Source organism: Ochotona curzoniae, unplaced genomic scaffold (assembly GCF_017591425.1).
Source record: "Ochotona curzoniae isolate NIBS_2020 unplaced genomic scaffold, NIBS_Ocur_1.0 contig_3819, whole genome shotgun sequence".
Lineage (NCBI taxonomy): Eukaryota > Metazoa > Chordata > Mammalia > Lagomorpha > Ochotonidae > Ochotona > Ochotona curzoniae.
The window spans coordinates 19,292,169-19,305,196 of NW_024466004.1; the positions used below are offsets into that span (position 1 = coordinate 19,292,169).

General features: G+C 38.8%; 1 protein-coding gene across 3 annotated transcripts in view; it reads left to right on the forward strand.

Annotated features, from left to right (window-relative positions):
- ZNF451 (zinc finger protein 451) overlaps window positions 1-13,028 on the forward strand; it is a 75,277-nt gene that overhangs the window by 8,960 nt on the left and 53,289 nt on the right. The window contains exon 4 of one of the 3 annotated variants that reach the window (XM_040983589.1): window positions 65-4,065. The exons of the other annotated variants lie outside the window; for them this stretch is intronic. Coding sequence (XP_040839523.1) covers window positions 65-1,558 — 1,494 coding nt within the window. The 3' untranslated portion in view covers window positions 1,559-4,065. Of the gene's footprint in view, window positions 1-64; window positions 4,066-13,028 lie in introns of those variants that run through there. 3 annotated transcript variants of the gene reach the window in all.

The following is a 13,028-nucleotide window of genomic DNA, read 5'->3' on the forward strand; positions in this document are numbered from 1 at the left end:
GTTAACATATTAAAAAGCATATTTTTTTTCTTCCTTGGTTTTCTTGTTCATGTGGATAACCCAGAGAATGCCTGAATCTAAGGTGCCATCCTCTGAGAATCATCGCCCAGAAATGTGCTCTAGCTGCAGTCCTCCTCTTGCCGTTGGAGACAGCAGCTCCTCCTTAGGGAGTTGCTCCAGCAGTCCTCAAAGGATAGTTTCTCCACCTTCCTCTGTTGAGAACCCATTGGAGAAACAGAAAAATGATCAAAATAATTCAGATATTAAGATTTCTGATACAGAGACACTTAAACCATCAGAAAATGATCAGAGTCTGCCTTCACCTTCTCTTCTGATCCCCCAAGAATCCTTGACTTCTTCTGAGGTTAAGGAGGATTTACCTGTAGAGTCGTCTTCAGCTTCACAGCCTGGACAGGATGCTATCCTCTATCTCCAGACCCAAGTGGCAGAGATGTCCCGAGTGATTCGTGACCTGCAGTCTAGGAGCTGTTTTCGATTTCATCATTCTAGACCAAATGAGAACTCCTCAGTTCCTTGGGACATACCTACCTCTAAAGAAGAAAATTTATCCACCGTTGAAGAAGAGCCTGATTGTAAATCTCCATCAGCTGATGACAAAGGGCAGCCAGCTGACCCCAGCCAATCTAGTTTCACAGGTCTTTTGAAGAGAATGGAGCAAAGAGGTGTTATAAAGAGGGTAACATTGCAGTCTGAAGCAGAATCATGTGAAGGGAAACCTGATTGTGTGACTTCTAAAAAACGTCTGGTTCCTCCATTGCATCCTCTCTTGAGAATTGCCACTACTGAGGTTTTTAAAGACCCTGCTGATTGCCATCCTTCTTCCTTCATGGGACACAGGGTGTATCCTGTGGCTAAGGACACCTCTCCTTTCCAGCCAAATCCACCAGCTGAGGGCCCTATTGTAGAAGCATTGGAGCACAGCAAAAGAGGAAGCACAACATCCCCTCTTGATTCTACCTCAAAAGAAATGGAGGTCATGGGTTGTAGGTTCTATCATGCTGCCTCAATTGCAGCCCGAGCTGCTAGCTACATGGCTTACATGACTCAGTATCAGCGTAAACTCTGGGAAGATATGGAGGATCTGGTTCATGATCCAGAGTTTGATCGTGGAAGAGCAAGATGCATAATATCTGATGGTATGGATGCAGGCCTTTGGCAGCTTTGTACTACTAGGGACATCATGGACTCTGTAGTCAGAGTTATGGCCATGGCAATAGACTACAGAAGGCAGGCCTGGCTCCGACTTACATCTCTGAGTAAGAAAACTCAAGAGAAGATCTCACACTTGCCCTTTGATGGCACTTCCCTTTTTGGACAAGATGTGAATGCTGTAGTTGCAGAAGACAACAATATAAAAGAAAATGACTATAAGGATCATAGGTACTATACCCAGCATCGATATTTTTATAGTCATGATCAGAAAGCACACTATTACAATAGAGGATATTCTAAAGGGGATTGGTACAAACCCCGAAACCACCCATATAGATATAGAAAAAAGGGAGACTCTCCAGAACGCCATGGATACAAGAATTAGTAGTGTATTCATGTATAGCCAGTTGTTCAGGAACCTGTTTGTTCCTTCCCATGGAAGCAAATCTGCAGATGGGAAACATCAGAACTGTTTGGAATGGTCCAAGGTGGTGTTTGGATTCTAGACTTTTGGAATGAAGAATGTAATAAAGACTCACACTTTTGGCCAAGTAAGCAATGAGAACTTCTGTAAGTAGGTTTGGGCAAATGTTTACCCATGATTTCTAAGAAGAGGAGGATGAGGGCACTCAGGAATCTGAATCCTCTTGTGGTTAAAGAAATATATGTAAATTGTTTCCCAGGAAGACTTACTGGTAAACTGAGAACTAGCAAATTTTGAGTCTGGAAATAAAGTACCAGTAGGTCTCCAGTTACTAAAACCAGAAATCTTCATCTTTAGGTCATCAGTTCTTTCTTGATCAACTAAAGCTTGGCAGATTTTTTAGAAAGTGAAACATCTATTACAGTTTCTGTCAAGACTATCAACTCTCCGAGAGTTAACACTACTATCAAGCTCTGTGAGACTTCAGTATCAGCTATGAAGTTTTGTCAACTGGAATTCAAATCAAATTTTGCCAAATCTACTTTGTATCTAGGTGGAATATCTGTGTGGGTCTACTGTGGACATGAGCTGGAAAAGGACCATTTGACCTATTACATCTCTAGACAATTTTCACAGTAACTATCTTCATCAAGATTGATGGTTACCATACTATCCTTTCATAAAACTACATGTCAGAGAAATGCTTGTTGTCATCAATTCCAATAGCCTTTGACTATTCTGAGATCAAATCTTCATGGTTTCTCATCGGGCCTATCACCAAAATGGCCTTCTTAGACCTACTTTCAAACAAGTTAATTGTTTTCTAGCTTGATAGTGTATAACACTTCAAATACAGAAAGAAATGGGCACCTTAGTGCCCTGAAAATAAGGATGCTATCTAGGCATGCAGCCCTGAACTCTTAATTAAGAGCAGAAATTTTAATCATGCCTCGTAGTCTGCTTCCCTACTGTAAAAGAGGGATGCCATCAGTCTGCATTTGTTGAGAAATCTTGAGATTTAGAGAATAACTGGATATAAGGAAAAAGAACAAGCGACACACTTCTGTTTCTGGATATCTACTTAAATAATGATATCCATGAATAATTTTCTTGAAGTCAAGACTTCTGTGTTGTGGTCTTGGTTAATTGATTATTTAAGCTACTCAGACTCACCATGAGAGATGACTTATCTTTTTGCTCTCAATAGTATTTTTCCACCATCTGGAACTAGCAGCAAATACCTCAGTTATGTTTCTGACAATATCTTCCATTTAATCTCAAAGCAGTGGCTATATCTTGTGTAAACCCCTTACAACATGTTTTCAGGAATAGAGAAAATGTCAAGTTTAAGGGGTCTGAATGAATATATCATCTGTTATTATCTGCTTGACAGCCCCCCAGAAATGTTTCTAATTGACAGACTTATGATTCGGAAGTTTCTTGATTTGTTAAACACCTGCTTTTTAAATCTTCTTTCAGTCTGCTTGATCATGATGTTTTGGGTATATGCTATTAGTGGAATATAGCACTGATACAGAATGTGTGTGGTTTTTGTTGTTGCTGTAGTTTCTTGCACAGTGGTGATTGATATTTTTCCTAGTGCCCAACTTTTTGATAGTTTTTGAAAGTTCATATCTGTTCCCTATCATAATTGTGTAGCAGCAGCCCGTTTTAAATCTACTTTCCTTTCTCCTATTTTTGTGCCGTAAAGGTAAAGGTACCATTTCCACCTGAGAGATTTGAGATAAACTCATACTGCCATATTGATCCTGTTCATCCTATTTGCAGATTGACTGAATAAGTGTTGATAAATCATATCCTTTTGCAAATTTAACCAAGTAATATCTAGAGTTAATATTTATTTTACTAATGTTTTCAGAAAGCTTTAACTTTGATTTCAGTAGGTCCACGCCAGTTCTCTACAACTGAACTATAGGAAGACATTGATTACCTGAGGGCCTAAGAAGTAATACGCAGATCATCAAGCAGACTCATGCCCTTGATTGTAGTTTTTCTTGTGTGAAAATACTACAAGGGATTTCACTGGATGGACAGATTTTGGAAACATTTTATGTGGCTGCACATGAATATTCCTGTTCAGCTTGGGATACTTTAAACTGTTCGACTTTTCTGTTTCTCTCCATTTCTTCCTTGAATTAGGGTGCTGTGTCACAAACTTGGTGATTTTTGAGATACCCTTATTTTCCAAAATCTAAACAAAAGTAAATAGTGCTTGGAGGAATGATGTCTGAAACTGCTTTTGACGTTTTGCTTATCATTTTCCTACTTTGCTTTTTTTTTTTTAAATTGTGGTAAAAACCGCATAAAACTTAGCACCTTAACCATTTTAAGTGTATATTTCATTATTGTTAACAATGTTATCATTGTGTAGCTCCTCAAGTATTTGTAAAACAATATCACTATTTTCTGATATTTATGTTGCTCAGTAATAAAGTAAAAGTAACTTTGTGTAATCTCTCTTGTTGGTATACCTGTGCGTCTCCAGGGAATTTAGTTTTTCTAAAAGTGAAAAAGTACTGGGAAATAATCATCTTACTGGCCAAACAGTAACTTCAGAACATATTTGACACTTGAGTTAAAATGGGGACAGTTTTTAGCTATGCATTTGTTTTGTGACTACAGAAATAGTCATTTTAACTTGTTTATCTTTTTTACATTGTATAAGTTTCCTCTGTCGTTTTTAAATGGTGTTTTAAAACTAGATTGATATTTGATCTAGGTAGGCAGCCCAAATACAGTAGGAAATGTTGCAATTAGATAATAGCATTACAACTACCCTGTGCAGAACCTGCAACAAAATTCTTTATTGGGCTAACTTTCTGGGAATAGTTGCAAGTTTGATGATTTGGTATTCTTGAAAGGGAAGTTTTAAATCTTTTTTCTTAAAAAGTTATTTCTTGTTATAAATTGTATGGGACAGTAAAACTTAACAGTGTGTACAGAATAATACTGTTTCCTTTGTTAACAGGAAGTACCTTTTAAAATTCCACAGTTTTGTTGGGAAGGTCTTTATGTCTTCCATGTATTGTTGATAGTATTTACGTGACTACGATGATTTGATCTTTTATTTTTGTCACTATTGTATTGCACTATCTAAATATACTCTTCCTTCTGAATGGTTTGTATTTATAGCACTGTCCATTTCAGAAGCTGATAGGCTATACTTCCTTCCCTCTTATTTATTAACTTCACAGAAATAATTTTTAATTACTAGTGATTGGTTCAGTTTTCTGGGCTATTAAGGCAACTTCGTTTTCTGTTCTTAGGTTTTAGGTTTTCTGATTGAGTCATTTGTCTTGTGTCTCCCCTTGTTCTTTAGCCATGGTAATGTAACTTCTGTCTGATAAGTGTTTGTGTAAACTTGGTCAGGAGGAGCGGACATTTAAAACAGTAAATGTGCTGACACTTTTTTTAGACTGTGTGACAGTTTTCTTAGTATGATCACATTTAAACAATTTTTCTTTTTAATTGTGTGGCAACTTGTTTATCAGTGTAATTTCATTTTTTGGTAAGACCTGAAGATGGGAACATTAGTTTTCAGGCTACTTGGATATTAGTGCTCTTAGTGCTGCACTGATAATTAATGATATTAAGTGACATGATTAATATCTGCTTGGGCCTAGTACATTGGGGCTAACTTCTCAGGTGGTATAAACAAGGAGGTTGAAAAAGACCCACAGCAGAATCTCTTCTGAGTTTAAATTGAGATGCTGATATGGACATGCATTAGTAGTAGTAGTATTTAAATATTTAATTGAAAGATTTACACGGAGAGGTTATCCCATGGTTCACTCCAGATGGCTATAAAGGCCAGGCTGAAGCCAGGAGCTTCATCTGGGTCTCCCACATTGGTAGAAAGAGCCCAAGTACTTGGCCCATCTTCTGCTGTCGTACCCAGACCATATCAGGGAGCTGAATTGGAACTGGAGCAATCAGGACATGAGTAGGTGCCTATATGCAAAGCCAGCATTGTGTGTTTTACCCTGTTTGTCACAATGCCAGCCCCAACACTGACTATTGAATGTTGAATTGGGATTCTGATGAAACTGTTAAGTAGGGATTAAATCTTCATAGTAGTGGATTAAGGGTTACAATAATGAAAATCTGTTTGAGGCATTTTTGCCCAGTGTTAGCGGGTTTTTTTTAAAATTTATTTTATTTAATTTTAATTGGAAATGCAGATATACAAAGAGAAGGAGATACAGAGAGACAGATATTTCATTTTCCTCGTCACTCCCCAAGTGGATGCAACAGCAGGAGCTGAGCCAATCCAAAGCCAGGAATTAGGAGCTTCCTTCAGGTCTCCCATATGGGTGCAGAGTTCCAAGGCTTTGAGCCATCCTCTGCTGCTTTCCCAGGTCACAAGCAGGAAGCTGGGTGGGAAGCGAGGACTTTAGCCACTAGGCTACCATGTCAGGCCTGCTATTGTTTTGAAAAAATATTTATTTATTTTATAATTGGAAAGCCAGATATACAGAGAGGAGGAGAGACGGGAAGATCTTCTGTCCATTGATACACTCCCCAAGAGACCGGAACGGCTGGAGCTGCACTGATATGAAGGGTCTTTTTAGGTTCCCCATGTGGGTGCAGCGTCCCAAAACTTTGGGCTGTCCTCTACTGCTTTCCCAGGCCACAAGCAGGGATGGATAGGCAGCTGTGCCCTGGGATTAGAACCAATGCCCACACGGGATCCCAGTGCATGCAAGGCGAAAACTTTAGCCACTAGGCTACTGTGCTGGGCCTGCCAGTCATATCATTTTGATGTTAACCTGTTAATTTACTGTTTTGATCTTTTTTTCCTCTTTATACAATACTTATTTGCAAAAGGGTTCCCAACCTCCTCTCTCTCTTTTTAAAAAAGATTTATTTTATTTTTATTGCAAAGTCAGATATACAGAGAGGAGGAGAGACTGGAAGATCACCCATCAGATGATTCACTCCCCAAATGGCAGCAATGGCCCGTGCTGCGCCGATCTGAAGCTGGGAGCCAGGAACTTCTTTCCAGGTCTCCTAAGCAGGTGCAGGGTCCCAAGGCTTTGGGCCATCCTTGACTGCTTTCCCAGGCCACAGGCAGGGAGCTGGATGGGAAGTGGAGCTGCTGGAATTAGAACCAGTGCCCATATGGGATCCTGGAGCGTTCAAAGCGAGGACCTTAACCATTACTCTATCGTGCCGGGCCCTCCTCTGTCTTTTTTAATATCTTTTTTTACTTGTGGTATTAGCATTTCTCCATATTCTCACATGAATTTTTGTCTATAGTTTATGGGCAAATGCATTTAAAAATTTTTTTAAGTTCATTGTCATGTAGTTATTTTTAGTGCAGTTTGATATATTCTGTTAACCAATTTTTCTAGGTCTTAAGGGCGTTTTTTGGTTTTCTTGAAATAGCGTTAAAATGACTTACTGGGTTTTCTGATGCTTTGTCAAGAGTTTGACAGAGTTCTTAGGTTGCCTGTGCTTTGTTTTAGGATTTTCTAAATCTCGCAGGTTGTGTTCTGTAGGACTGTAGTCTATATTCCTTGGTAGAAATGAAGGTAAATGTTTTATATTTGGTGATAGTGTTTGACAAGTATGCTTTGACTTTAAATGCATAAAGTATTATATTATAAGGTCCTGTTAGTAATTTAAAAAATTATTTTAATTTTTAGTTTTGTCATACAATTCTGTATAGTCTGGGATTCCCTTCCCCCTGATTTTCATCCCCCCCGCCCCGGATTGATTTTTCCCACATTGTCACAGTAGTACATTTTTCCTAAGGAGTTAAATTCCACCAGCCTGCTATTTAAGTGTGCCCAGATTTTGCTGGCACAGACGATGTTAGACAGTCCATCATCCCATTGTCTAGATCCCTGGTTGTTGTTGGAGTCTGGCTCACTGCTCACCAGTGGCTGGTGGGTTTTCTATTCCCTGTGACACTGCTCTGCCGCCATCGTCTCCTCTCTTTGCAAGGGGTCTGCAGGTCTTTCCCATTGATTGCCTGACCCCTGTCTTGTATAATCTGCTCTCTGTGCTTTACCTTAATGATTCTCCATCATCTTGAGCATGTCTGCACCCTGTGATACCATCTTGATTCTCTATGAGATAGCAATTTTTTCTTTTCATTTTAAAAAAATTTTGTTTTTTTTAATTGTTATTATCAGGTTTAATTTGATTTAATTTGAAAGGCAGATTTACACAGAGAAGAGGTGATCTTCCTTCTGCTGGTTCACTATCCAAAGGACCTGAGCCAGTGCAAAACCAGGAGCCAGGAGCTTGTTCTGGATCTCCCAGGTGGCTGAGGAGCCAAAGAGCTTAGTGATCCTCTGTTGCTTTCCCAGGCCATAAGCAGGGAGTTGGGTGAGAAGTGGAATAGCTGGGACAGGAACCAAAGCCCTTGCTGTCACTTACAGATGGGGCATTAGCCTGTTCAGCCATCACATACTTATTTCCCCCATACTTATCACAGTAGTATGGTCCCTTGATAACAGTTGGAAGTTTAATTTTATGCTATTTAACATATTATGGCATTGTAATATAGGCAAAGATAGAAAACTAGTATATTCATTTTTATTTTTTAAACATTTATTTGCTTAAAGTTTTCTGCTGTTAAGTGAACAGCCAGATCTTTCTGCTTTGAAACAGTAAATAGTCATATTTCGGTAATTTATTGATCTTTTCCTAGTGACTTATGACAGCTTCTATGTGTTCTAGAGCAGGAATAGGAAGCACCTTGATAGTATCCTCATCTGCCTGGGAAGAAAGTAAACTAGAAACTGCATGTATAGAAGGTAAATGTGTGAGATAACACTTGAGATGGAAACTTATCCTTGACTTGTAGATAAGGAAATAAAATTCAGTAGTTATATAGCAGTTAATTTATGGAACTTAGGTTTCACTATGCATTGAAGACATCAAAAAGACTTTGAAGTCTCAATTCAGCATTGTACTGGGCTGCTTCCGTGTGTCTTTCAAAATACCACTCATTTTACCTGTGGCATAAATTAATTTCCTGACAGACACAGGAAAGCAGCGGGCACAACAGTGTGGTATTGCAGTGAATGATACTCCAGCACGGTGACCTGAACTCCAACAGCAGATGGAACTCCGCCAGCAACCACATGGGAAGGGACTTTCACTGGGAGCTTGGGAGGTGAACCCAGACAAAGAACTGTCCGTCCTGCTGGTACCTTTGATTTGACCAGGAGCAGAGACAGAGCAGCAAATCTCAGACGGGCAGTGCGAGAACAGAGCGGATTTCACAGCCTAGTTAGCCCCCAGAGCTGCATTGGGTGCCATTTTGCGTAAGAAGGAAAGGGCAACAGAAAGGATGGAGCATGTGCTGAGCTGGGAGTGAGCTCATTTCTGACTTGGTGAACTGAAAAGACATGGCATTCTACGGGTTCTACCCGGGGCAAGTCTGGGTAGCCCTCGGATCTGACGGCCAGCAGATCAAGAACTATAGTGGTGGTACGTCAGGCACCATTTTGTGCACTGTGGCAATAGATTTAGGACTGCAGGGGACAACAGTGAACTCCGCATGTGCTGAGCTTGGGAGAACTTGCTGAGGTCCCACAGGAAAATAATACCGACTGTGGCATCGTACTGGTCAAAATAGGTCCATGTGGCACCCAGACCCAGCGTTCAACAGGTTCTGACAAGATCAGGGCCACCAGCAACCTAACTACATAGGACACCTGGTGTCTCTTTAATCCTGGGACCTGCTCCAACCGGAAGTGGGAGAAAGGTTGCAGAGACAACAGTGCAGCCTCAGCATGGTATCACAGGAGGAGGAGAGTGGTGAGCCAGGAGCTGGGGCTGTGGAGACCACGTTGGAAATCTAACATAAGAACCCACACCTGGAATTTGCTGGAGGTTGTGGCACAAGTGGCTGCATGCAAAAAGTTGTGTACCAACTGCAATAAGTAAAATCACAGACCTGTGGGTAGACCTGTGGGTGGGTGACAGAGCTTAGAAATGTACTCCAAGGAGAAGACTCTGCTAACCAGAAGTAAAATGACCAAAAGCAAAAGAAGAGATAAAGGCACAATGAATATTACTGAAAACTCCCCTGCAAAAGAGCAAAACCCTATGCAAACCTCAGAATTAACTGAGGAAGACATTGAGAAAATGGGAGACACAGAATCCATAAGACTCATTTTAAAGATTCTGATAAAAAATGAGCTCAACAAGAGTTCAAAGAATTTAAGGAAGCAGTAAAGCAAATCAATGCTGGTATATCAGACATTAAGAACACAGTAGAGCAAATTAAAAGTACAATGGCGAGTCTCCAAAATAGAATGAAGCAAGCAGAAGGAAGAATCTCAGAATTGGAAAATATCTCCAGTCACCAGGGGGAAGCAAACAAAAAGCTGGAAACAGAGCTGGATTAGGCCAAAAAAAGTATTCAAGATTTGAAAGACACTATTAAGAGGCCAAATATAAGAGTTATGGGAGTCCCGGAAGGTGCAGAAAGAGAAGCTGAGTTTGCAAATGTATTTAATGAAATAATTAAGGAAAACTTCCCTAATCTGGAGAAAGAATTGTGAAACAAGATCCAGGAGGGACACAGAACAACAGGCTTGATCAAATGCGATCTTCATCATGACATATGATCATCAAGCTCTCTTCAATCAAACATAAGGAAAAGATCCTTAAATGTGCACGTGAAAAAAATCAATTGACATATAAAGGAATGCCAATTAAGCTCACAGGAGATCTCTCACAGGAAACTCTACAGGCAAGAAGAGAATGGAGTGATATATTCCAGATTCTAAAAGAAAAGAATTGTCAACCTATGATAACATACCCCACAAAGCTTTCTTTTGTCTTTGAAAATGAAATAAAAGCTAAAGAAAAGCTAAAAGAATTTGCCTCTTTCAAACCTGCCCTACAACTGATACTTCAAGTTGTTCTCTTGACAGAGAAGAGGAATAGCACCAAACAAAACCAAAGGCAAACGGGAAGAACATCCCAGTAAAATGACAACAGAAGACTAAACCAAGGAACAGCCCATTCCTAAAACGACAGGACCAAAGTACCACCCATGTATATTTACCTCTGAATGTAAATAGCTCAAGCTCAATCAAACATCATAGTTTAGTGGACTGGATTAATAAACAAAACCCATCTGTTTGTTGACTGGAGGAGATACACTTCAACAAAGATCAGCTGAAACTATATCACATGGGTTTTGTTGTTTTCTGTTGGTTTCATCTCTTCAAAACACTTTTCTTCTGATTAAATCATTTAATGACTCATAGAACATGCAGTGGTATCATTTTCTTCAAGAAGGTTCTTGATTTTCATTTCTTCAGCTACACATTAGTCATTTAATAGCATGTTGTTTAATTTCTTGTTTTTTTTTTTTCCCGGATGTTGATTTTGTTTTGTGACTCTTCATTTAAGGGGATGTATAGTAGCTGTGTAATGGAAACTGTCATATCTAGTAACATGTCATTTAACTTCATGGCATTGAAAATTTCTATTTTTCTGTCTTGTTGATTTTGTATCATGACTTTTCATTTAAGGGGATGTACTGTAGCTTTGAAATGGAGACTAACATCCAGATGTGAGGATACCGTGTGGTATGCATTTCTGCTTCCAGACAAAGATGGACTTACAATGAAACTATTTACTATACCCTGACAATAGGATTCTGAACTCTTGTCATTGTCCATGCCTGCAATGATGGACATATGACTGAGTATGAAGAACTATATGTTAGTAATGATATAGAGGAACTAGGTGGGGGAGGAGGGATTGGGGGAGGGGATAAGGGAATATGGAAATGTATCATAAAATGATAATAATAAAATGAAAAAAAATTCAGAAGAAGAATTACCATTGAAAATATACTGGTTTTCATATGTTGAAAGTTTTTAGTCATTAATGTATGGTTATAGAAGTTGTCTATCTCGAATTTGTCTAGTTGCTTGTATTGTAGTCCACTCTAGACATCTGGAATCTTTTATTTATTTTTTTTCCCTGAACTGAGCCCAAGCAGGGCTTCCAGGAGCACACACTGGGTGCCAAGTTAACTCAGGCAATGAGAAAGAAATTAGGCACAGATTGAGAACTTTGAAGATCAGCAGGATAGAGTCAAAGAAGTGGAGCATGAAATCCCATCATGGAGATGTAGTTGCGTATACTTTAGCATTGTTTTCTTTTACAACATCCTGAAGTATAGCTGAACATGGCTATTTCAGTGAGTGTTAGCATACATGTAATTCGTATTTCAAGAGAATATGGCACTTATAAAATATTACTGGGTTGACATGTTGTACTGAAGAAGGAACTTTCTGGTAGCTTTTCACTGTTGTGTTTCTGTAACATTGTTATCACTTTGACTTTTTGCTTATATTATGATGCCAGAGTCAGCAGTGGCATTCAAGGTTAAGATGCTAAATTTCCTGTGGGTTGTCACAGCTTTGTATTCAGACATATTGAAAGTTTCTCTTAACTTCCAATGTTTCTTGTTGTTGCTCGTTTTTTACTACTTTATAAAGGAGTATTAGTATTTTTCCTAGGGCAGGTTTTTTTTTATAGAATTAGGTATTGGCAATTCACTCAGAATACAGGAAGAATATTAGTTAACAGCTTTGGTAGCACTAACCTTAACTAAATGAAGTACCTTACAAAGAGAATGTAAGGAATGTACAGAAGAATGTGTGTATATATCTTCTAAAATTTGAAAATGTAAAGCCAAGAAGCAGATGTTCTTGAGTTTATAGAATAAGGAAGGAAATTGTTCTGTAATAAAAGGAGTTTCCTGGATTCAAAGCTTTACTGCTTGAGATGGTAAATATATTTGTCTGTTGTATTTTGTCTCTTCTGTTTTATCTGTATTTGGTTATAAAATTATTGACAATTTTTTTTATTTCAAGATATTACTTGGGAGTATGGCTTAAGTTGTAAGTTGGGGAAGGTCTTTAGCAAACCGAACTTTTGCCTTTTTATATGAGGGATGAAGAACAGAAGTTTTAGCAGGAGCAACAGTAAGCAGGCTTTGAAGTTGAGTGATGTGGTTATTCCAGAAATTCTTTCCAAGCAAAGAGCACTGATTAAATGAATAGTATGATGGTTTATAAAAGTTTAACTCATTACACTTTTACAATTCATTACCCTATGAGCGTTGTTTAAACTTGGGATTCCTTATGTAGGAGGTAATAATGATGGAGGAAATAGTCATTTTTCATTTAGCTCCCTGAAAAATTAATTCCAGCTGAGATTCAGGGGAACTGTATGTAGTCAGAGGACCTTTGCCTTGAGTATTCTCTGTATATCATCTACTTTTACTTTTTCCTTTTCTTGCAAATCTTACTTTCTTGTTATTAGCTTATTTGGTGGCTAAAAGGACCTTTGAAGAGTCAAACTGGCAACTAGGTTGTTGTAGTCACTTCTTTGGATAAGAACTATTGCAGAGTGCTTTCTT